Consider the following 26,940-nt stretch of genomic DNA (forward strand, 5'->3'; position numbering starts at 1 on the left):
CACTGAGGCACAGAGAGGTTAAGTGACTTGCCCAAGGTACTAAGTGCCTGGAAGAGTCCAGACTATAAGCACATTGTGGGCAGGGAATGTGTCTACCAACTCTGTTCATTCAATCGTATTTACTGAATACGATTGAGAAGCAGCGCGGCTCAGTGGAAAGAGCCCGGGCTTTGGAGGCAGAGGTCATGGGTTCAAATCCCGGCTCCGCCAATCGTCAGCTGTGTGACTTTGGGCAACTCACTTCACTTCTCTGGGCCTCAGTTACCTCATCTGTAAAATGGGGATTAAGACTGGGAGCCCCTTGTGGGACAACCTGATCACCTTGTAACCTCCCCAGCGCTTAGAACAGTGCTTTGCACACAGTAATCAATCAATCGTATTTATTGAGTGCTTACAGTGTGCAGAGCACTGTACTAAGCGCTTGGGAAGTACAAGTTGGCAACATATAGAGACGGTCCCTACCCAACAGTGGGCTCAGTAAGCGCTTAATAAATGCCATTATTATTACTATTATTATTATTTATTCATTCATTCAATCGTATTTATTGAGCGCTTACTGTGTGATGATGACGATGATGATGGCATTTATTAAGCGCTTACTAGGTGCAAAGCACTGTCCTAAACCCCGGGGTAGATACAAAGTAATCAAGTTGTCCCCCGTGGGGCTCACAGTCTTAATCCCCATTTTACAGATGCGGTAACTGAGGCCCAGAGAAGTGAAGTGACTTACCCAAAGTCACACAGCTGACAATTGGCAGAGCCGGGATTAGAACCCACGACCTCTGACTCCAAAGCCCAGGCTCTTTCCACTGAGCCACGCTGCTTCTATCATTAATAAATAATAATAATAATAATGATGGCATTTATTAAGCGCTTACTACACACAAAGCACTGTTCTAAGCACTGGGGAGGTTACAAGGTGATCAGGTTGTCCCACATGGGCTCACAGTCTTAATGCCCATTTTACAGATGAGGTAACTGAGGCCCAGAGAAGTCAAGTGACTTGCCCAAAGTCACACAGCTGACAATTGGTGGAGCAGGGATTTGAACCCATGACCTCTGACTCCAAAGCCCAGGCTCTTGCCACTGAGCTACACTGCTTCTCAATGCCATCCTTATTATGAATTCATTCATTCAATCGTACTTATTGTATACTCTCCCAAGCGTTTAATACAATGCTCTGCACACAGTAAGAGCTCAATAAATACCACCGGCTAGAGGAGATGAAAGACAGTGAAAATAATAATAATGATGGTTTCTGTTAAGCACTTACTATGTGCTGAGCACTGTTCTAAGCGCCGGGGTAGATACGAGGTCATCAGGATGTCCCACTCGGGGCTCGCAGTTTTAATGCCCATTTTACAGATGAGGGAGCTGAGGCACAGAGAAGTGAAGTGACTTGCCCAAAGTCACCAGTGGCGGAGCCAGGATTAGAACCCACGACCTCTGGCTCCCAAGCCCGGGCTTTTTCCACTAAGCCACGCTGCTTCTCTAATCACAATCACACCAGTCATTCATTCATTCATTCATTCAATCGTATTTATTGAGCGCTTACTGTGTGCAGAGCACTGTACTAAGCGCTTGGGAAGTACAAGTTGGCAACATCTAGAGACGGTCCCTACCCAACAGCGGGCTCACAGTCTAGAAGGGGGAGACGGACAACAAAACAAAACATGTGGACAGGGGTCAAGTCATCAGAATAAATAGAAGTAAAGCTGGATGCACATCATTAACAAAATAAATAGAATATTAAATCAATCAATCAATCGTATTTATTGAGCGCTTACTGTGTGCAGAGCACTGTACTAAGCACTTGGGAAGTACAAGTTGGCAACATATAGAGACAGTCCCTACCCAACAGTGGGCTCACAGTCTAAAAGGGGGAGACAATCAATCAATCAATCGTATTTATTGAGCGCTTACTATGTGCAGAGCACTGGACTAAGCGCTTGGGAAGTCCAAGTTGGCAACATCTAGAGACAGTCCCTACCCAACCGTGGGCTCACAGTCTAAAAGGGGGAGACGGAGAACAAAACCAAAGATACTAACTAAATAAAATAAATAGAATAGATAGGTACAAGTAAATAAAATAAATAAATAGAGTAATAAATATATACAAACATATATAGACAGAGAAGCAGCATGGCTCAGTGGAAAGAGCCTGGGCTTTGGAGTCAGAGGTCATGGGTTCGAATCCCGGCTCCGCCACATGTCTGCTGTGTGACCTTGGGCAAGTCACTTAACTTCTCGGAGCCTCAGTTACCTCATCTGTAAAATGGGGATTAAGACTGTGAACCCCACATGCGACAACCGGATCACTTTGTATCCTTCCCCAGCGCTTAGAACAGTGCTTTGCACATAGTAAGCGCTTAACAAATGCCAACATTATTATTATTATATACATATATACAGGTGCTGTGGGGAAGGGAAGGAGGTAAGACGGGGGGGGTGGACAGGGGGACGAGGGGGAGAGGAAGGAAGGGGCTCAGTCTGGGAAGGCCTCCTGGAGGAGGTGAGCTCTCAGCAGGGCCTTGAAGGATTAGAACCCAAGTCCACTGACTCCCAAGTCGGTGCTATTGCCACTAGACCACGCTGTTTAAAAACATAAGCAGAGTTTTGACAATGACACAAAGGCCTTTATAATTGAATCGCTATGGTTTTTTTTCACCTCCTTTTATAGCACCGGACTATAAAATGTTAGCCAGGGGTTATATGACTCTTTTTCCCCCCTAGAAGCAATGGGCACTCGCCAAAGGTTTGCTCTCCAGTGGTCAACGCCACGTTTGAGGACACAACGGATTTTTGGAATGATTTTGGACAGGTTCCCTAAGGTTCGTCTGCGTCATCTGGATGCCAACGATACGCACCACGGAATCCATCAAACCTCATTTCCTCTTGTCCCAATCCCTTCTGCGTCACCCTGATTTGCTCACTCATTTGTGAACCCTAATGGCCCCTCCGTCATCCATAATAACGATGGCATTTATTGAGCGCTTACGACGTGCAAAGCCCTGTTCTAAGCGCTGGGGAGGTGATTGAGCGCTTACTGTGTGCAGAGCACTGTGCTAAGCGCTTGGGAACTTTTCTCTCCCTGCGCTTAGTACAGTTTAATCTCCACCCCCCCCAACTTACCTCCTTCCCTTCCCCACAGCACCTGTATATATGGATATATGTTTGTGCAGATTTATTACTCTATTTTGCTTGTACATTTCTATTTACTTTATTTTGTCATATTTATTACTCTATTTTACTTGTACGTATCTATTCTACTTATTTTATTTTGTTAATATGTTTGGTTTTGTTCTCTGTCTCCCCCTTCTAGACTGTGAGCCCACTGCTGGGTAGGGACTGTCTCTGTATGTTGCCAACTTGTACTTCCCAAGCGCTTAGTGCAGTGCTCTGCACACAGTAAGAGCTCAATAAATATGATTGATTGATTGATTGATTGACAAGGTGATCAGGTTGTCCCACGGGGGGCTCGCAGTCTTCCTCCCCGTTTTACAGTTGAGGGAACCGAGGCACAGAGAAGCGCAGTGACTTGCCCAAAGCCACCCGGCTGACAAGTGGCGGAGCCAGGATTTGAACCCATGACCTCTGACTCCAAAGCCCTTGCTCTTTCCACTGAGCCACGCACTTCATCATCATCAATCGTATTTATTGAGCGCTTACTGTGTGCAGAGCACTGGACTAAGCGCTTGGGAAGTACAAATTGGCAACATATAGAGACAGGCCCTACTCAACAGTGGGCTCACTTATGTCCATACCTGCAATTTAATTATTTCTATTAATAATTATTATCAATTAATAATTGATGATATTATTATAAATTGTCATTATATTATATGTTGTATGTTATATAATAATCGATCGACCAATCAATCAATCAATCGCATTTATTGAGTGCTTACTGTGTGCAGAGCACTGTACTAAGCACTTGGGAAGTACAAGTTGGCAACATATAGAGACAGTCCCTACCCAACAGTGGGCTCACTTATGTCCATACCTGAAATTTAATTATTTCTATTAATAATTATTATCAATTAATAATTGATGATATTATTATATATTGCGTCATTATATTATATGTTGCATGTTATATAATAATCGATCGACCGATCAATCAATCAATCATATTTATTGAGTGCTTACTGTGTGCAGAGCACTGCACAAAGCGCTTGGGAAGTACAAGTTGGCAACATATAGAGACAGTCCCTACCCAACAGTGGGTTCACAGTCTAATATTGTATAATCATCATCAATCATATTTATTGAGCGCTTACTGTGTGCAGAGCACTGGACTAAGCACTTGGGAAATACAAGTTGGCAACATATAGAGACAGTCCCTACCCAACAGTGGGTTCACAGTCTAATATTGTATAATCATCATCAATCATATTTATTGAGCGCTTACTGTGTGCAGAGCACTGGACTAAGCACTTGGGAAATACAAGTTGGCAACATATAGAGACAGTCCCTACTCAACAGTGGGTTCACAGTCCAATATTGTATAATCATCATCAATCATATTTATTGAGCGCTTACTGTGTGCACAGCACTGTACTAAGCGCTTGGGAAGTACAAGTTGGCAACATTATAGAGACAGTCCCTACCCAACAGTGGGTTCACAGTCTAATATTGTATAATCATCATCAATCCTATTGAGCGCTTACTGTGTGCAGAGCACTGTACTAAGCGCTTGGGAAGTACAAGTTGGCAACATTACAGAGACGGTCCCTACCCAACAGTGGGTTCACAGTCTAATATTGCATAATCATCATCAATCGTATTCATGGAGCGCTTACTGTGTGCAGGGCACTGTACTAAGCGCTTGGGAAGTACAAATTGGCAACATATAGAGACAGTCCCTACCCAACAGTGGGCTCACAGTCTAAAAGGGGGAGACAGTCTAAAATTGCGTATAATACGCAATTATATATTTTATATTATGTATTATCGTATATAACATAATAATAGAAGATAATATTATATTATAATAGTATATTTAATTATATTATTATGCATTACTGATTATAATTAATTAATTATAATTACTAATTATTTCTATTAATGTCGGTCTCCCCCTCTAGACTGCAGACTCACTGTGGGCAGGGAACGTGAAAACCAACTCTGTTTTACCATACTCTCCCAAGAGCTTAGTAAAGGGCCCTGTATACTGCTGCTTTGGAGAAGCAGTGTGGCCTAATGGGTGGAGCACGGGCTTGAGAGTCAGAGGGACCTGGGTTCGAATCCCGACTCCACCACTGGTCCGTTGTGTGACCTTGAGCAAGTCACTTGCTCCCATAATTGTATGGGTGGCCTGGGGCCCTGGAGTGGGGGAGGGAAAGGGGACGGGGGTCTCCTTTTCAAACCCATCAATCAATTGATCAATGGTAACAATAATAATAATGACGGCATTTATTAAGTGCTTACTATCAATCAATCGTATTTATTGAGCGCTTACTGTGTGCAGAGCACTGGACTAAGCGCTTGGGAAGTCCAAGTTGGCAACATATAGAGACAGTCCCTACCCAACAGTGGGCTCACAGTCTAAAAGGGGGAGATGGAGAACAAAACCAAACATACTAACAAAATAAAATAAATAGAATAGATATGTACAAGTAAAATAAATAAATAAATAGAGTAATCATCAATCATCATCATCAATCGCATTTACTGAGCGCTTACTATGTGCAGAACACTGTACTAAGCGCTTGGGAAGTCCAAGTTGGTAACATATAGAGACGGTCCCTACCCCACAGTGGGCTCACAGTCTAAAAGGGGGAGACAGAGAACAAAACCAAACGTACTAACAAAATAAAATAAATAGAATAGATATGTACAAGTCAAATAAATAAATAAATAGAGTAATAAATATGTACAAACATATATAGAGGTGCAAAGTACTGTTCTAAGTGCTGGGGAGGTTACAGGGTGATCAAGTTGTCCCACGGGGGGCTCCCAGTCTTCATCCCCATTTTCCAGATGAGGTCACTGAGGCACAGAGAAGTGAAGTGACTTGCCCAAAGTCACACAGCTGACAAGTGGCGGAGCCGGGATTTGAACCCATGACCTCTGACTCCGAAGCCCGGGCTCTTTCCACTGAGCCACGCTGCTTTTAGATGGTACTACAATCGCGCTTGAAAGAGTACGATTCAAAAGAGTAGGTAGATACATTCCCTGCTCCCAACGAGCTTAAAATCTACAGGGAGTTCTTTTAAGCAGTCTGCAAATCCACCCAATCAATAAATCATATTTATTGTGCACTTATAATAATAATTATATTATATATAATAACTATATAATGGATGATTATATAATTATAATTATAATTATGATGGCATTTATTAAGCGCTTACTATGTGCAAAGCACTGTTCTAAGCGCTAGGGAGGATACAAGGTGATCAGGTTGTTCCACAGGGGCTCACAGTCTTAACCCCCATTTTAGAGATGAGGTCACTGAGGGCCAGAGAAGTGAAGTGACTTACCCAAAGTCACCCAGCTGACAAGTGGCAGAGCCGGGATTTGAACCCATGACCTCTGACTCCAAAGCCCGGGCTCTTTCCTACTGAGCCACGCTGCTTTTGTACAGAACACTATCTTAAGAACTTGGGAGAGAGTACGACTGAATGGGGATTAAGACTGTGAGCCCCATGTGGGACAACCTGATCACCCTGTACCCTCCCCAGCGCTTAGAACAGTGCTTTGCACATAGTAAGCACTTAACAAATGCCAATTATTATTATTATTATTAAGTCGCAACTTCTCTGTGCCTCAGTTACCTCATCTTTAAAATGGGGATTAAGATGGTGAGCCTTATGTGGGACAGGGACCGTGTCCAACCCGATTACTCTGTAGCGTTGTCATGTGGGACAACCTGATATCCCTGTATCTCCTCCAGCGCTTAGAACGGATTTGCTTGCCAAATCCAACGGCTCCTACTCTGTCCTAATCCTCCTCGACCTCTCAGCCGCCTGTGACACTGTGGCCCACCCCCTTCTCCTCAACACGCTATCTGACCTTGGCTTCACAGACTCCGTCCTCTCCTGGTTCTCCTCTTATCTCTCCGGTCGTTCTTTCTCAGTCTCTTTTGCAGGCTCCTCCTCCCCCTCCCATCCCCTTACTGTGGGGGTTCCCCAAGGTTCAGTGCTCTGTCCCCTTCTGTTCTCAATCTACACGCACTCCCTTGGTGACCTCATTCGCTCCCACGGCTTCAACTATCATCTCTATGCTGATGACACCCAGGTCTCCATCTCCGCCCCTGCTCTCTCCCCCTCCCTCCAGGCTCGCGTCTCCTCCTGCCTTCAGGACATCTCCATCTGGATGTCCGCCCGCCACCTAAAGCTCAACATGTCGAAGACTGAGCTCCTTGTCTTCCCTCCCAAACCTTGTCCTCTCCCTGACTTTCCCATCTCTGTTGACGGCACTACCATCCTTCCCGTCTCACAAGCCCGCAAACTTGGTGTCATCCTCGACTCCGCTCTCTCATTCACCCCTCACATCCGAGCGTCACCAAAACCTGCCGGTCTCAGCTCCGCAACATTGCCAAGATCCGCCCTTTCCTCCCCATCCAAACTGCCACCCTGCTCGTTCAATCTCTCATCCTATCCCGTCTGGACTAGTGCACCAGCCTTCTCTCTGATCTCCCACCCTCGTGTCTCTCTCCACTTCAATCCATACTTCAGGCTGCTGCCCGGATTGTCTTTGTCCAGAAACGCTCTGGGCATGTTACTCCCCTCCTCAAAAACCTCCAGTGGCTACCAATCAATCTGCGCATCAGGCAGAAACTCCTCACCCTGGGCTTCAAGGCTGTCCATCCATCCCCTCGCCCCCTCCTACCTCACCTCCCTTCTCTCCTTCTCCAGCCCAGCCCGCACCCTCCGCTCCTCCGCCGCTAATCTCCTCACTGTACCTCGTTCTCGCCTGTCCCGCCATCGACCCACGGCCCACCTCCTCCCCCGGGCCCGGAATGCCCCCAATCCCTCTGCCCATCCGCCAAGCTCGCTCTCTTCCTCCCTTCAAGGCCCTGCTGAGAGCTCACCTCCTCCAGGAGGCCTTCCCAGACTGAGCCCCTTCCTTCCTCTCCCCCTCGTCCCCCTCTCCATCCCCCCATCTTACCTCCTTCCCTTCCCCACAGCACCTGTATATATGTATATATGTTTGTACATATTTATTACTCTATTTATTTTTTTATTTATTTTACTTGTGCATATCTATCCTATTTATTTTATTTTGTTAGTATGTTTGGTTTTGTTCTCTGTCTCCCCCTTTTAGACTGTGAGCCCACTGTTGGGTAGGGACTGTCTCTATATGCTGCCAACTTGTACTTCCCAAGCGCTTAGTACAGTGCTCTGCACATAGTAAGCACTCAATAAATATGATTGATGATGATGATGATGATATATATGTATATATGTTTGTACATATTTATTACTCTATTTATTATTTTACTTGTACATATCTATTCTATTTATTTTATTTTGTTGGTATGTTTGGTTTTGTTCTCTGTCTCCCCCTTTTAGGCTGTAAGCCCACTGTTGGGTACGGGCTGTCTCTATATGTTGCCAACTTGTACTTCCCAAGCGCTTAGTACAGTGCTCTGCACACAGTAAGCACTCAATAAATATGACTGATTGATTGATTAATGGCATTTATTAAGCGCTTACTATGTGCCAAGCACCGTTCTAAGCACCGGGGAGGTTACAAGGTGATCAGGTTGTCCCACGGGGGGCTCACAGTCTTAACCCCCATTTTACAGATGAGGGAACTGAGGCCCAGGGAAGTGAACTGACTTGCCCGAAGTCACACAGCTGACCAGTGGCGGAGCCGGGATTTGAACCTATGACCTCTGCCTCCAAAGTCCGAGCTCTTTCCACTGAGCCACGCTGCTACTTCACTAACCACAAAGGTGTTCCCGATGACCCTTCTGCCGCCCGCCTTCTATTCACTCATTCATTCAATCGTATTTATTGAGCGCTTACTGTGTGCAGAGCACTGTACTAAGCGCTTGGGAAGTACAAGTTGGCAACATACAGAGACGGTCCCTTCCCAGCAGTGGGCTCACAGTCTAGAAGACCCCTCCTTCTACCACTCCTCAACTCCGCTGACCTCCTGCTCCATCCTACCTCGCCCACTCACCAAGTTGGACTCCCGCTCCGTCTCCTCGTCTTTACCCAGTGCTTTGCACATAGTAAGCGCTTAATAAATGCCATCATTATTATTAACCGCCCCACAATCTCTACCCTCACCAACCCTGAAATCCCGCAATCTGACCACAACCTCCTCGCCCACCCACCTCCTCCCAGTAAATCTGTACCCTTCCCCCGGAGAGCTCCGATTCTCTGACCCCGTCCAATTTTCTCAACTCCTCATGTCCCACTTAGCCTTCACATCCCAACACGAGAAGCCGCGTGGTTCAGTGGAAAGAGCCCGGGCTTTGGAGTCAGAGATCTAGGGTTCAAATCCCGGCTCCGCCACTTGTCAGCTGGGTGACTTTGGGCAAGTCACTTCACTTCTCTGGGCTTCAGTGACCTCATCTGTAAAATGGGGATTGAGACTGTGAGCCCCCCGTGGGACAACCTGATCACCCTGTAACCTCCCCAGCGCTTAGAACAGTGCTTTGCACATAGTAAGCGCTTAATAAATGCTATCATTATTATTGTTATTACCCTCCCTCGATGACCAAATAGTACAGTGCTCTGCACTCGGCAAGCACTCAATAAATACAACTGAATGAAATAGACGTTCTCAACACCACCCTGCCTGCTGACCTCGACTCTCTGATTCTCCTAACCCTTCGTCGATCTCGTACCACCAACCCACAGCCCCGGATCTCCTGCCTGGGCCGTCTCCTTCAATCAATCGTATTTATTGAGCGCTTACTGTGTGCAGAGCACTGTACTAAGCGCTTGGTAAATCCAAGTTGGCAACATCTAGAGACGGTCCCTACCCAACGGTGGGCTCACAGTCTAGAAGGGGGAGACAGAGAACAAAACGAAAATATATTAACAGAAGAAAATAGAATAGATATGTACAAGTGAAATAAATAAATAAATACAGCAATAAATACGAACAAACATATATACATATATGCAGGTGCTGTGGGGAAGGGAAGGAGGTAAGGCGGGGCCCAAGTGCACCTATAGAGAGTAATAGGTTTTACCTTCTCTCATTTGTTTTCCATTTCGCTCTTGAGTCCGAGCCGCAGAGCGCTACTGGCGGAAATCTAGATACCAGGCCGACTTCTTCCGCTTCCAGTTTATCCCTACAGGCTTTAACTCTGCCCTCTCCTCTTCCCGGCAAAACTATTTCTCCATCTTTATTGACCCCCATGCCCACCGCCCTTGCCTGTTGTTCCAGACATTTAACTCTCTCCTCAGTCCCCCTGCTCCCCTCATCCCTTGCCTACTTTATTATGAAAATTGACATCATCAGGTGTGAGCTCCCTAAAATCACCTCTAGCTTATCGTCTAGAGGACCGTACCTCACAAGGGATTGGAGTTATGCCGGAAAATTTACTGATCAATCAATCAATCAATGGGATTTACTGAGCTCTTACTGTGTGTACAGCACCATACTGAGCCCTTGGGAGAGCACAGTATCAGAGCTGAGACACCACGGCTTGCCCAAAACAAGTCTAGAAGCGATATTTACTGATATTTTTTGATAGCAAATCTTTCAAATAAACTTGAAAAGGTTACCTGTTACTCCTTTTAACCGACTTGTTTTGCCACGGTGGGTCTATTACGATGACATCGTATTTTTTTCCATCTAGAAGCCAATGCACGATTTCAGAAAACAAGCAGTCATTTCATCCCAATTACAAAGACAACACAAAAATTCAAATTGGTCTTTAAAACCAAAGCACATCAGCTAGAGAGACAAAAAACCTCGAATGGGGATTAAAAAGCTACAGGAGTCCTTTTTGAGTTATAATCACTGCTGTGCTAGGATAATTTCTCTTTCTTGCTGAATTTCATAATGAGTGAAGACGGGTTTGTTATCTTCACTCGGATTCTTCTGCGACAATGACACAAATAACTTCTAAATTACCTATTATTGTCCGTAATATGGGGACTAAGATTGTGAGCCCCAGGTGGGACAACCTGATTACCTTGTATCTACCCCAGGGCTTAGAACAGTGCTTGGCGCATAGTAAGCGCTTAACAAATGCCATTATTTATTATCATTATTATCATCATCATCATCAATCGTATTTATTGAGCGCTTACTATGTGCAGAGCACTGTACTAAGCGCTTGGGAAGTACAAATTGGCAACATCATCATCATCATCATTACTAAATGTCCCATTAGTTACAGCAGTTATGCTGTGCTATGTTCAGTCCAAACCTTGACATGTGAAAAACTCATAATGCGCTATACACTACTTTTTTCATATTTTAATCTTTTAGCCTTTACTTCCTGGCTTTTAATGGCAACCGTACTAATAATAATAATGATGGCATTTGTTAAGTGCTTATTATGTGCCAAGTACTGTTCTAAGCGCTGGTGGGGGGGGAATACAAGGTAATCAGACTGTCCCACATGGGGCTCACAGCCTTAATCCCCATTTTACAGACGAGGGAACTGAGGCACAGAGAAGCGGAGTGACTTGCCCAAAGTCACACAGCTGACAAGACATCTTTTACAGATGACTTTGGGCATCTCTGTTGCCGACTTGTACTTCCCAAGCGCTTAATACAGTGCTCTGCACACAGTAAGCGCTCAATAAATATGACTGAATGAAGTAGGTGAAGTTGGAGAAGCGGCGTGGCTCAACGGAAAGAGCCCGGGCTTTGGAGTCAGAGGTCATGGGTTCAAATTCCGGCTCTGCCAACTGGCGGCTGTGTGGCTTTGGGCAAGTCACTTCACTTCTCTGGGCCTCAGTTACCTCATCTGTAAAATGGGGATTGAGACTGTGAGCCCCCCGTGGGACAACCTGATCACCCTGTAACCTCCCCAGCGCTTAGAACAGTGCTTTGCACATAGTAAGCGCTTAATAAATGCCATTATATAAAAAAAGTAGGTGGTTTAAGAGAGAATCAGCTCAATCAGCTAAGGGGACCCATCGGTCAGGGAGTAGGGGGCGAGGAGTTGGCATCCTCTAGACTGGAAGCTTGTTTTTCGGTCTGATTTTATTTTTTATGGTATTAATTAAGTGCTTATTCTGTGTCAAACATGGTTTTAAGTGCTGGGGAGGGTGTAATTTAATTAGGCTGGACGCAGTCCCTATCCCGCGTGGGACTCAAAGTCTAAGTAGGAGGGAGAACAAGGATTTAATCCCCATTTTACAACTGAAGAAACGGAGGCACAGGGAAGTTAAGTGACTTGCCCATGGTCATGCAGTAGGCGAGCAATAAGTGAGAAGCAGAGCGGCCTCGTGGATAGAGGGCGGGGAGTCGGGACCTGGGTTCCAATCCTTGCTCCGCCACCTGTCTGCTGTGTGACCTGGGCAAGTCACTTCACTTCTCTGTGCCTCAGTGACCTCAGCTGTAAAATGGGGATTAAGACTTTTAGACTGTGAGCCCACTGTTGGGTAGGGACTGTATCTATGTGTTGCCAATCTGTACTTCCCAAGCGCTTAGTACAGTGCTCTGCACATAGTAAGCGCTCAATAAATACGATTGATGATGATGATGATGATGAAGACTGTGAGCTCCACATGGGACAGGGCCTATGTCCCAACTGATTACTTTGTATCTACCCCGACTCCTAGAACAGTGCCTGGCACAAAGTAAGCCCTTAACAAACACCAGTAAAATAAAGTTAATCATCATCAATCGTATTTATTGAGCGCTTACTGTGTGCAGAGCACTGTACTAAGCGCTTGGGAAGTCCAAGTTGGCAACATATAGAGACAGTCCCTACCCAACAGTGGGCTCACAGTCTAAAAGACTAATCGACTTGCCGAAGGACACACGGCACGCATCTGGCAGGGCTGGGATTTGAACCCAGAACCCGGGTCCTCTGACTCCCACGGCCGTGCTCTTTCCGCTAGGCCACACCGCTTCTCAGCATTTTTTTAAATGGTACTTATTAAGCGCTTACTATGTGCAAAGCACTGTTCTAAGCGCTGGGGAGGTGACAAGGTGATCAGGTTGTCCCACCTGGGGCTCACAGTCTTAATCCCCATTTTACAGATGAGATAACTGAGGCCCGGAGAAGTGAAGTGACTTGCCCAAAGTCACCCAGCTGACAAGTAGCGGAGCCGGGAGTTGAACCCATGGCCTCTGACTCCAAAGCCGGGGCTCTTTCCACTGAGCCACGCCGCTTCTCTCGCATTGTGGGCAGGGAACGTGTCTATCGACTCCACCGTACTGTACTCCCCCAAGCGTTTAGTACAGTGCTCAGCCCATAACAGGCGCTCAATCGATACCATTGATTGACAAGGATTCTATCTTTAAGCGCTTAAGACTGAGCCCAGACTGAGCCCCTTCCTTCCTCTCCCCCTCGTCCCCCCTCCATCCCCCCCATCTTACCTCCTTCCCTTCCCCACAGCACTCTATTTTACTTCTGCATATCTCTTCTATTTATTTTATTTTGTTTGGTTTTGTTCTCTGTCTCCCCCTTTTAGACTGTGAGCCCACTGTTGGGTAGGGATTGTCTCTATATGTTGCCAATTTGTACTTCCCAAGCGCTTAGTACAGTGCTCTGCACACAGTAAGCGCTCAATAAATACGATTGATGATGATGATGATGATGATTTATTGAGCACTTTCGATGGGCGGAGCACTGTACTAAACACATGGGAGAGTGCAATGTAAGAGAGTCGGTAGATATATTCCCTGCCCACTCTAGTCAAGACTTTCCATTCATTCAGTCATATTTATTACTGTATATATGTATATATGTTTGTACATATTTATTACTCTATTTATTTTACTTGTGCATATCTCTTCTATTTATTTTATTTTGTTAGTATGTTTGGTTTTGTTCTCTGTCTCCCCCTTTTAGACTGTGAGCCCACTGTTGGGTAGGGATTGTCTCTATATGTTGCCAATTTGTACTTCCCAAGCGCTTAGTACAGTGCTCTGCACACAGTAAGCGCTCAATAAATACGATTGATGATGATGATGATGATGATTTATTGAGCACTTTCGATGGGCGGAGCACTGTACTAAACACATGGGAGAGTGCAATGTAAGAGAGTCGGTAGATATATTCCCTGCCCACTCTAGTCAAGACTTTCCATTCATTCAGTCATATTTATTACTGTATATATGTATATATGTTTGTACATATTTATTACTCTATTTATTTTACTTGTGCATATCTCTTCTATTTATTTTATTTTGTTAGTATGTTTGGTTTTGTTCTCTGTCTCCCCCTTTTAGACTGTGAGCCCACTGTTGGGTAGGGATTGTCTCTATATGTTGCCAATTTGTACTTCCCAAGCGCTTAGTACAGTGCTCTGCACATAGTAAGTGCTCAATAAATACGATTGATGATGATGACCTATATATATGTATATATGTTAGTCCATATTTATTACTCTATTTATTTACTTGTACCTATCTATTCTATTTATTTCATTTTGTTAGTATGTTTGGTTTTGTTCTCCGTCTCCCCCTTTTCGACTGGGAGCCCACTGTTGGGTAGAGACCGTCTCCAGATGTTGCCAACTTGGACTTCCCAAGCGCTTAGTCCAGTGCTCTGCACACAGTAAGCGCTCAATAAATACGATTGATTGATTGATCTACTTACAATTCAGAAGCGGCTCCATGCGGGAAATGTCAGACAACAGGAAGCTGCTCTTTGGGGGCACCAAATATTTCTGTCCCATTAACGTTAATATCTTTGTAAAGGTGGAGCGGTTCTCTGTGACCTGCGAGAAAAGATTTTGCTCGGGAATGCCCATTTCTTCATCGGTCGCCCGGACCGTCTGGCGTCGATTTTCATCCGCCGAAGGCAGCTGCTTCGCCATGTCACACAGCTCAGCCAGTCCGCAACCACCAAGCCCTTCAGGGCCGGCCTTGCCGCAACGGTCTTCTTTTCCCGAAAGGGGATGGAGGAAACCACCTCTGAGGCCTTTCTGGACTAATTCTGCGGTGCCTGCCAATATCAACCCTCTGATCTGTAAAACAACAGGAAAAATACAGAGGTGGAAAAGAATTCATTCAATCGCCTTCACGGGGTGCTTACTGTGTGCACTAAGCGCTTGGGGGAGTGCATTATAACAATAAACGGACACACTGCCTGCCCACGATGCAAAATCACAAATTCTACACCAGTGAAATGCCAACCGCTTTTATTTTTGTATGGTATTTGTTAAGCGCTTACTATGTGCCAGGGACTGTAATAAGCACTGAGGTAGTTACAAGCTAATCATCATCATCATCAATCATCAATCGTATTTATTGAGCGCTTACTGTGTGCAGAGCACCGGACTAAGCGCTTGGGAAGTACAAGTTGGCAACATCTAGAGACAGTCCCTACCCAACAGTGGGCTCACAGTCTAAAAGGGGGGGGACAGAGGAAAAAAAACCAAACATACTAACAAAATAAAACAAAATAAATAGAATAGATATGTACAAGTACATATCTTATATCATCATCATCATCAATCGCATTTATTGAGCGCTTACTATGTGCACTTGCCTTCACAGGGTGCTTACTGTGTGCACTAAGCGCTTGGGGGAGTGCATTATAACAATAAACAGACACACTGCCTGCCCACGATGCAAAATCACAAATTCTACACCAGTGAAATGCCAACCGCTTTTATTTTTGTATGGTATTTGTTAAGCGCTTACTATGTGCCAGGGACTGTAATAAGCACTGAGGTAGTTACAAGCTAATCGTCATCATCATCAATCATCAATCGTATTTATTGAGCGCTTACTGTGTGCAGAGCACTGGACTAAGCGCTTGGGAACTACAAGTTGGCAACATCTAGAGACAGTCCCTACCCAACAGTGGGCTCACAGTCTAAAAGGGGGGGGGACAGAGGAAAAAAACCAAACATACTAACAAAATAAAACAAAATAAATAGAATAGATATGTACAAGTACATATCTTATATCATCATCATCATCAATCGCATTTATTGAGCACTTACTATGTGCACTTGCCTTCACAGGGTGCTTACTGTGTGCACTAAGCGCTTGGGGGAGTGCATTATAACAATAAACGGACACACTGCCTGCCCACAATGCAAAATCACAAATTCTAGACCAATGAAATGCCAACCGCTTTTATTTTTGTATGGTATTTGTTAAGCGCTTACTATGTGCCAGGGACTGTAATAAGCACTGAGGTAGTTACAAGCTAATCATCATCATCATCAATCATCAATCGTATTTATTGAGCGCTTACTATGTGCAGAGCACTGGACTAAGCGCTTGGGAAGTACAAGTTGGCAACATCTAGAGACAGTCCCTACCCAACAGTGGGCTCACAGTCTAAAAGGGGGGGACAGAGGAAAAAAACCAAACATACTAACAAAATAAAACAAAATAAATAGAATAGATATGTACAAGTACGTATCTTATATCATCATCAATCGTATTTATTGAGCGCTTACTATGTGCAATTGCCTTCACAGGGTGCTTACTGTGTGCACTAAGCGCTTGGGGGAGTACATTATAACAATAAACAGACACACTGCCTGCCCACGATGCAAAATCACAAATTCTAGACCAGTGAAATGCCAACCGCTTTTATTTTTGTATGGTATTTGTTAAGCGCTTACTATGTGCCAGGGACTGTAATAAGCACTGAGGTAGTTACAAGCTAATCAGGTTGGACACAGTCCACGTCCCGCGTGGGGCTCACAGACTTAATTCCCGTTTTACATACAGGGTAGATGAGGCACAGAGAAGTTAACCGACTTCCCCAAGGTCACACAGCAGACAGGTGGTGGAACAGGGATTAGTCAGTCAATCATACTGATTGAGTGCTTACTGTGCATAGAGCGCTGTACTAAGTGCTTGGGAGAGTACAATACAACAGTAGAGAAGCAGCTTGGCTCAGTGGAAAAGAGCCAGGGCTTTGGAGTCAGAGGTCGTGGGTTCAAATTCCGACTCCGCCAATTGTCAGCTGTGTGACTCTGGGCAAGTCACTTCACTTCTCGGGGCCTCAGTTACCTCATCTGTAAAATAGAAACTAAGACTGTGAGCCCCCATGGGACAACCTGATCACCTTGTAACCTCCCCAGCGCTTAGAGAAGCAGTGTGGCTCAGTGGAAAGAGCCCGGGCTTTGGAGTCAGAGGTCATGGGTTCAAATCCCAGCTCCTCCAATTGTCAGCTGTGTGACTTTGGGCAAGTCACTTCACTTCTCTGGGCCTCAGTTACCTCATCTGTAAAATAGAGATTAAGACTGGGAGCCCCCGGGGGACCATCTGATCACCTTGTAGCCTCCCCAGGGCTTAGAACAATGCTTTGCACACACTAAGTGCTTAATAAATGTCATCATCATCATCATTATTATTACTATTATTATAATTAACAGTATTAACAGACACAATCCCTGCCCACGACAAGAATCTAAGTCCTTCTCACTCCCGGGCCCATGCTCTCTCTACCTATCATCATCATCATCATCATCAATCGTATTTCTTGAGCGCTTACTATGTGCAGAGCACCGTACTAAGCGCTTGGGAAGTACAAATTGGCAACATATAGAGACAGTCCCTACCCAACAGTGGGCTCACAGTCTAAAAGGGGGAGATACCTATCGGGCAACGCTGCTTCACTGGTGATAGAATGGAGATCTGAGTCTTTATTCGCTATTGGTATTAAATTAATCCAGACCTATGAGGAAAGTCCTGTCCCGTCTTATACCGCCGAGTCGTCTCCGACCCATAGCGACCCCACGGACACATCTCTCTCCCAGAACGCCCCGCCTCCATCTGCAATCGTTCTGGCAGTGGATCCGTAGAATTTTCCTGGTAAAAATCCGGAAGCGCTTGACCATTGCTTCCTTCCGCGTGTTAAACTTGAGCCTCCGCCCTCGATTCTCTCCCAAGCCGCTGCTGAGCCCCTTCCTTCCTCTCCCCCTCGTCCCCCTCTCCATCCCCCGCATCTTACCTCCTTCCCTTCCCCACAGCACCTGTATATATGTATATATGTTTGTACAGATTTATTACTCTATTTATTTTATTTGTACATATCTGTTCTATTTATTTTATTTTGTTAGTATGTTTGGTTTTTTTCTCTGTCTCCCCCTTTTAGACTGTGAGCCCGCTGTTGGGTAGGGACCGTCTCTAGATGTTACCAACTTGTACTTCCCAAGCGCTTAGTACAGTGCTCTGCACACAGTAAGCGCTCAATAAATACGATTGATGATGATGATGATGCCCAGCGCAACCTCTTAAAATAAGGCAAAAGATCCCAAACATTTGATACTTTCCGGGCAGGCCCTCTCCCAGAATGCTAATTTTTTTTTTTGCTGGGGGTGGGCATCTCAACTAAACCAAATATTTTTCAGGGTGGCAGGTTTGGGGGAAAAAAAGTTATTATACGTTGCTATTATTTCCAACACATATGGAACCGACGGTCTCGCACTGCTCCTCTCCTCATCCTTCCCCTTCTTCGACTCTTCCTCTCCCTTCGACTCCCCTTAATTAGCTTTCCCCAACTAAACCCTCATCTCCTCTTCTCCCACTCCCTTCTGTCACCCCCGCACTTGGATTTGCTCCCTTTATTCTCCCCCCACTCAGTCCCACTGCAGCGTGGCTCAGTGGAAAGAGCATGGGCAGAAGTGAAGTGACTTGCCCAAAGTCACCCAGCTGACAATTGGCGGAGCCGGGATTTGAACCCATGACCTCTGACTCCAAGCCCGGGCTCTTTCCCCTGAGCCACTCTGCTTCTCTAGCAGAGAACTTTATTAATCTTAGTGGGGAAAAAAGACTCTACCTTTTTCTAAGAAGTTTGAAAGTGTTAGATATAATAATGGTAATAATTATGGTACTTGTTAAGCGCTCAGTGGAAAGAGCCCGGGCTTTGGAGTCCGAGGTCATGGGTTCAAATCCTGGCTCCGCCAATTGTCAGCCGGGTGACTCTGGGCAAGTCACTTCACTTCTCCGGGCCTCAGTTCCCTCATCTGTAAAATGGGGATGAAGCCTGTGAGCCCCCAGTGGGACAACCTGATTACCCTGTCCCCAGCGCTTAGAACAGTGCTTTGCACATAGTAAGTGCCCAGGCCCTACTGAGAGCTCACCTCCTCCAAGAGGCCTTCCCAGACTGAGCCCCTTCCTTCCTCTCCCCCTCGTCCCCCTCTCCATCCCATCTTACCTCCTTCCCTTCCCCACAGCACCTGTATATATGTATATATTTTGTACATATTTATTACTCTATTTATTTATTTATTTATTTTACTTGTACATATCTATTCTATTGATTTTATTTTGTTAGTATGTTTGGTTTTGTTCTCTGTCTCCCCCTTTTAGACTCTGAGCCCACTGTTGGGAGACTGTGAGCCCACTGTTGGGTAGGGACAGTCTCTATATGTTGCCAACTTGTACTTCCAAGCGCTTAGTACAGTGCTCTGCACACAGTAAGCGCTCAACAAATACAATTGATGATGATGAAGTGCTTAATAATAACAATGATGATGATGGTACTAATGGTAATGGTAATAATTATGGTACTTGTTAAGCGCTTACTATGTGCCAGCCACTGTTCTAAGCCCTGACGTAGATACAAGATAATCGGGTCGGACACAGTCCCTGCCCCACATAGGGCTCAAGGTCTTCATCCCCATTTTCCAGATGAGGGAACTAAGGCCCAGAGAAGTGAAATGACTGGCCCGAGGTCACGCAGCAGACATTTGGCAGGGCAGGAATGAGAACCGTGACCTTCCGATCCCCAGGCCCGGGCTCTAGCCACTAGGCCGGGCTGCTTCCCGAAAAGGATAACTGACTGCAGCTTGGAAAGAGGAAATTCTTGGAAAGGGGAAATTCTTGAGAATAGTGACACTTGGAAAAAGATTGTCCCCGAGAGGGACGTAAGTTGCCCCAACAGGAGCAACGGAGGGGTCTCCACTTCTCCCCAGGAGCTGAGGATGTGTGAAGCTCCTCTACAACCTCAACTGGGAAGAGTACAATGGCAGGGACTGTGTCCAATCTGCTCCTATTTTTTTACTGGTATTTGTTAAAGCGCTCGCTTTGTGCCAGGCACTGTACTAAGCACTGAGCAGCGTGGCTCCGTGGAAAGAGCCCGGGCTTTGGAGTCCGAGGTCGCGGGTTCAAATCCCGGCTCCGCCAATCGTCAGCTGGGTGACTCTGGGCAAGTCACTTCTCCGGGCCTCAGTTCCCTCAGCTGCAAAATGGGGATGAAGCCTGTGAGCCCCCAGTGGGACAACCTGATTACCCTGTCCCCAGCACTTAGAACAATGCTTTGCACATAGTAAGTGCTTAATAAATGCCATCATCATTGTTATTATTAAGCACTTAATAAATGCTTAATAAATTAGTAAGTGCTTATAAATGCCATCATCATCATTATTAAGCGCTTAATAAATGCCATCATCATCATTATTAAGCGCTTCAGAGAGTACAATATATCAGACATAGTCCATGACCACAGCAATCTTATAATCACTATTCTGACTGCAAGAATATATAATAATAATAATAATGGTATTAATTCATTCAATCGTATTTATTGAGCGCTTACTGTGTGCAGAGCACTGTACTAAGCGCTTGGGAAGTTCAAATCGGCAACATAATGAGACGGTCCCTACCCAACAACGGGCTCCCAGTCTGGAAATGGGCTCACAGTCTAGAAAGCGCTTACTATGTGCCAAGCACTGTACTAAGTGCTGGGGCGGATACAGGCAAATCAGGTTGGACACAGTCCTTACCCCTTCTGTGCACTCACAGTCGCAATCCCATTTTACAGATAAGGTCACCGAGGCCCATTCATTCATTCATTCAATCGCATTTATTGAGCACTTACTGTGTGCAGAGCACTGTACTAAGTGCTTGGGAAGTACAAGTTGGCAACTTATAGAGACGGTCCCTACTCGACAGCGGGTTGTCCAAGCAGCGGACAAGTGGCCGAGCCAGGATTAGAACCCACGACCTGCTGATTCCCAGGCCCCCGGATCTATCCACTACGCCATGCTGCTTCTCGTTGCACTGCATTGCACTGCATTAACTGCACTCTGTCTGCTCCACTGCTTTGGTCCAGGGCTTGTCAGACAGTAAGTTCATTCATCCATTCAATCGTATTTATTGAGCGCTTACTGTGTGCAGAGCACTGTACTAAGCGCTTGGGAAGTCCAAGTTGGCAACATATAGAGATGGTCCCTACCCAACGGGCTCAGAGTCTAGAAGGGGCAGAGTCTAGTAAGTGCTTAACAAAACCACAATAGTAGCAAATTTGTATTTATTTTATTTTGTTAATCTGTTTGGTTTTGTTCTCTCCCCCTTCTAGACTGTGAGCCCGCTGTTGGGTAGGGACTGTCTCTATATGTTGCCGACTTGGACTTCCCAAGCGCTTAGTACAGTGCTCTGCACACAGTAAGCGCTCAATACGATTGATGATGATGATCATCATCATCAAGGTGATGAGGTTGTCCCACGTGGGGCTCACAGTCTTAACTCCCATTTTACAGATGAGGGAACTGAGGCCCAGAGAAGTGAAGTGACTTGCCCAAAGTCACACAGCTGACAAGCGGCAGAGCCGGGATTTGAACCCATGAACTCTGACTCCAAAGCCCGGGCTCTTTCCAGTGAGCCCCGCTGCTTCTCACTGAAGGGCCATCTCCTCCAAGAGGCCTTCCCTGACTAAGCCCTCCTTTCCTTTTCTCCCACTCCCTTCTGCATCACCCTGACTTGCTCCCTTTTTTCATCCCCCTTTTAGACTGTGAGCCCACTGTTGGGTAGGGACTGTCTCTATATGTTGCCAATTTGTACTTCCCAAGCGCTTAGTACAGTGCTCTGCACATAGTAAGCGCTCAATAAATACGATTGATGATGATGATGATGATCCCCCGTCCCAGCCCCATATCACTTATGTCCATGCCTGTCATTTCTTTTTATTAACGTCTGTCTCTCCTTCTAGACTGGAAGCTCGTTGTGGGCAGAGAACGTGTCTGATACATTGTCCTCTCCCATTCATTCATTGTCGTATTTATTGAGCGCTTACTGTGTGCAGAGCACTGTACTAAGCGCTTGGGAAGTACACGTTGGCAACATATAGAGACGGTCCCTACCCAACAGTGGGCTCACACTCCCAAGTTTTTAGTACAATGATCTGCACACATTAAGCGCTCAATAAATCCGACTGCCTTGGGTAGGGACCGTCTCTATATGTTGCCAACTTGGACTTCCCAAGCGCTTAGTACAGTGCTCTGCACACAGTAAGCGCTCAATAAATACAATCGATTGATTGATTGACTGACAGATGTCATTCACTAGAGGTTCTAAACCATTTCAACCTGCATTTTCAAACGTAACGGCTACAAACATCCAACTTACCTTTGAATGGTATTCAATGGCATCCAATTCCCCTTGGTTGAACGCAGAGCATCGTTTTCGCTTCTAAAAAGTGACAAAATTCAGAAAGAAAATTAGCTCTCCTGCTATATATTGCAAATGAATCGTGACGGGCTTAGGGCACAAAATGGTTTTCTCTTGTTCTACCTTTTCATTGCACACGTCATTCCTTCAAAAGTATCGGTAGTACTGTTTTTCCATCTAAATGATTGAGTGCCTACTGTGTGCAGAACGCTGTACCAAGCAGGGTGGACTAGCAGATAGAGCCTAAGTCTGGGAATCAGAAGGATAATAATAATAATAATAATAATAATAACAATAATGATAATAATAATAACTTGTTAAGCACTTACTATGTGTCAAGCACTGTTCTAAGCACTGGGGTGGATACAAGGTAATCAGGTTGACCCACGTGGGGCTCACAGTCTTCACCGTTCTGAGAGCTCACCTCCTCCAAGAGGCCTTCCCAGACTGAGCTCCTTCCTTCCTCTCCCCCTCGCCCCCCTCTCCATCCCCCCATCTTACCTCCTTCCCTTCCCCACAGCACCTGTATATATGGATATATGTTTGTACATATTTATTACTCTATTTATTTTACTTGTACATATCAATCCTATTTATTTTATTTAGTTAGTATGTTTGGTTTTGTTCTCTGTCTCCCCCTTTTAGACTGTGAGCCCACTGTTGGGTAGGGACGGTCTCTATATGTTGCCAATTTGTACTTCCCAAGCGCTTAGTACAGTGCTCTGCACATAGTAAGCGCTCAATACATACGATTGATGATGAGCCCCCTTTTCCCCTCCTCCTCCTTCCCCTCCCCACAGCACCTGTATATATGTTTGCACAGATTAATTACTCTATTTATTTTACTTGTCCATATTTACTATTCTATTTATTTTGTCAATGATGTGCACCTAGCTTTAATTCTATTTGCTCTGACGACTTGACACCTGTCCACGTGTTTTGTTTCGTTGTCCGTCTCCCCCTTCTAGACTGTGAGCCCGCTGTTGGGTAGGGACCGTCTCTAGATGTTGCCGACCGGTACTTCCCAAGCGCTCAGTACAGTGCTCTGCACACAGTAAGCGCTCAATAAATGATTGAACGAACGAATGAATCCCCAATTGACGGATGAGGGGACTTGAGGCCCAGAGAGGCGAACCGACTTGCCCAAGGTCACACAGCAGACAAGTGGCGGAGCGGGGATTAGAACCCGGATCCTTCTGACACCCGGGCCTGGGCTCTAGCCATTAGGCCACACTGCTTCCCCTTAGGCCAGGCTGCTTCCCCATGTGAGACGGGGATTGTGTCCAACCTGATTGGCTTGCATCTACCCAGCGTTTAGTACAGCGCCTGGCACATAGTAAGAGCTTTACAAATACCATAAAAAAGCAATTATTATTATCTAGTGGGCTTCCAGATGATAAAATATTCACCCAATTGAGCACTTACGGTGTGCAGAGCACTGTACCAAGCGCCCGGGAGAGTACAATCCAACAAGAAACAGATACATTCCCTGCCCACAACGAGCCTACGGTCAAGACGGTATATTTCCGCAATCAACCCTGTACCTTCGGAGCGGCTGGGAGGGATCGCCGACCTCCTCCATCTACCTCCTTCTCCCCGCCGCCGTTTCCTTCCTTGGAATCCCACTCCGCGCGTCCCGGTGGATTTTCCCAACCCACGGCTGCAGCCACGTGCGGCTTATCGACCCGGAACAGTTCGGCTCGAAATACGTATTTTCGCCCCGGGGTTTCTTCCCCCGGCCTTCGATCGGTCCCGAGCGAGGCCGAGGCGGGATTCGGAGCCGCGGGAGAGGAATTCCCGGCGTTTGGGGCCGGAGGGCGACTGTCCTGGCGGAGTTGGTAGCCGGCCTCGTTGACGAAGGCCAGGTGATCCAGCAGCCAGCCGGCTGAACACTGGCACACCACGGACATTTTGGGCTTGACTTCTGAGTTTGGGAGTGAAACCTCCAGCCCAACTTCTCAGGGCAATATTTCCATCTTCCTGCATGGGGATAAAAACATCAATTTGGTTTATTAATAATCATAACAATGGTATTTGTTGAGCGCTTACTACGTGCAAAGAGCTGGGGTAGTACAAGATAATCAGGGTGTCCCACGCAGGAGACAGGAGATTCAATAACAATATTTAAAAGCGAGCCTGCGACTGACAGAGCATTTGGGGTCCAGGTTTTAGTGCGTGGGGGGCTAATTCTGGAGATATTGTCTTTTTAATGGCGTTTGTTATGCGTGTACTACGGGCCAGGCACTGAAAAAAGGGCTGGGGTAGACACAAGGATGTCAGGTTGGACTCAGTCCATGTCCCGCACGGGGCTCACACTCTTAATCCCCATTTTAGACTGTGAGCCCCCTTTTAGACTGTGATCCCACTGTTGGGTAGGGGATGTCCCTATATGTTGCCAAATTGTACTTCCCAAGCGCTCAGTACAGTGCTCTGCACACAGTAAGCACTCAATAAACACCATTGATGATGATGACTGTCTCTATATGTTGCCAACTTGTACTTCCCAAGCGTTTAGTACAGTGCTCTGCACACAGTAAGCGCTCAATAAACACCACTGATGATGATGATGACTGTCTCTATGTTACCAACTTGTACTTCCCAAGCGCTTAGTACAGTGCTCTGCACACAGTAAGCGCTCAATAAACACCACTGATGATGATGATGACTGTCTCTATATGTTGCCAACTTGTACTTCCCAAGCGCTTAGTACAGTGCTCTGCACACAGTAAGCACTCAATAAACACCACTGATGATGATGATGACTGTCTCTATATGTTGCCAACTTGTCCTTCCCAAGCGCTTAGTACAGTGCTCTGCGCACAGTAAGCGCTCAATAAATACGATTGATGAGGAGGAGGATTTTGCAGACGAGGGAACTGCGGCCCAGAGAAGCGAAGGGACTTCTCCGAGGTCACCCAGCACACGAGTGGTGGAGCCGGGATTAGAATCCAGGTCCTTCTGAGCACCAGGCCTTGCACAGGAGCTTCTTCAGGGTAGGAGGGTTCCCTAGCCAGCCTGCTAATTCACACTCTTTTAGCCATCCCAACTAATTCAAACTCCTTTGAGTCATCCCACCTAGGGTTGAAGATTTTAATCGATCGTATTTATTGAGGCTCTGGCACTCTGTGCGCACAGCACTGTACTAAGCACTTGGGTAACAATGATGGCATTTGTTGCCATCTCTGTATGTTGTCAACTTGTACTTCCCAAGCGCTTAGTACAGTGCTCTGCACACAGTAAGCGCTCAATAAATACAATTGAATGAATGAATGAATTTGTTAAGCACTTACTATGTGCAAAGCACTGTTCTAAGCGCTGGGGGGGATACAAGGTGATCACATCCCACATGTTCGGAAGCCTTCCCAGACTGAGCCCCCTCCTCCCTCTCCCCCTCATCCCCCTCTCCGTCCCTCCCATCTTACCTCCTTCCCTTCCCCACAGCACCTGTATATATGTATATATGTTTGTACATATTTATTACTCTATTTATTTTACTTGTACATACCTATTCTATTTATTTTATTTTGTTAGTAGGTTTGGTTTTGTTCTCTGTCTCCCCCTTCTAGACTGTGAGCCCACTGTTGGGTAGGGACTGTCTCTAGATGTTGCCAACTTGGACTTCCCAAGCGCTTAGTACAGTGCTCTGCACACAGTAAGCGCTCAATAAATACAACTGAATGACAACCTGACGACCTCACATCGCCCCAAGCGCTTCAAACAGTGCTGGTGCATAGGAAGCGCTTAACAAATACCGGTCGTTATTATTACCTGGGGACCAAGCAGCTGCCGGGCCCAGACCCAGGTCAATCAATCAATCAATCGATCGTATTTATTGAGCGCTTCCTGTGTGCAGAGCACTGTACTAAGCGCTTGGGAAGTACTAGTTGGCAACATCTAGAGACAGTCCCTACCCAACAGTGGGCTCACACTCTAGAAGGGGGAGACAGAGAACAAAACCAAACATATTAACAAAATAAAATAAATAGAATAGATAGGTACAAGTAAAATAAATAGAGTAATAAATACGTACAAACATATATACAGGTGCTGTGGGGAAGGGAAGGAGGTAAGATGTGGGGGATGGAGAGGGGGACGAGGGGGAGAGGAAGGAAAGGGCTCAGTCTGGGAAGGCCTCCTGGAGGAGGTGAGCTCTCAGCAGGGCCTTGAAGGGAGGAAGAGAGCTAGCTTGGCGGATGGGCAGAGGGATTGGGGGCATTCCAGGCCCGGGGGAGGACGTGGGCCGGGGGTCGATGGCGGGACAGGCGAGAACGAGGCACGGGGAGGAGATTAGCGGCGGAGGAGCGGAGGTTGCGGGCTGGGCTGGAGAAGGAGAGAAGGGAGGTAAGGTAGGAGGGGGCGAGGGGATGGATGGACAGCCTTGAAGCCGAGAGTGAGGAGTTTTCGCTTGATTAGAAGGTTGACAGGCAGCCACTAGAGATTTTTGAGGAGGGGAGTGACACGCCCAGAGCGTTTCTG

General features: G+C 46.1%; 1 protein-coding gene across 1 annotated transcript in view; it reads right to left on the reverse strand.

Moving 5' to 3' along the window:
- METTL4 (methyltransferase like 4) overlaps window positions 1-26,940 on the reverse strand; it is a 48,695-nt gene that overhangs the window by 12,534 nt on the left and 9,221 nt on the right. The window contains exons 3-6 of the mRNA XM_038746552.1: window positions 24,009-24,444; window positions 22,423-22,485; window positions 14,702-15,071; window positions 10,698-10,767 (exon numbers count right to left, since the gene is read on the reverse strand). Coding sequence (XP_038602480.1) covers window positions 10,698-10,767; window positions 14,702-15,071; window positions 22,423-22,485; window positions 24,009-24,374 — 869 coding nt within the window. The 5' untranslated portion in view covers window positions 24,375-24,444. The remainder of the gene's footprint in view (window positions 1-10,697; window positions 10,768-14,701; window positions 15,072-22,422; window positions 22,486-24,008; window positions 24,445-26,940) is intronic.

Source organism: Tachyglossus aculeatus, chromosome 5 (assembly GCF_015852505.1).
Source record: "Tachyglossus aculeatus isolate mTacAcu1 chromosome 5, mTacAcu1.pri, whole genome shotgun sequence".
NCBI lineage: Eukaryota > Metazoa > Chordata > Mammalia > Monotremata > Tachyglossidae > Tachyglossus > Tachyglossus aculeatus.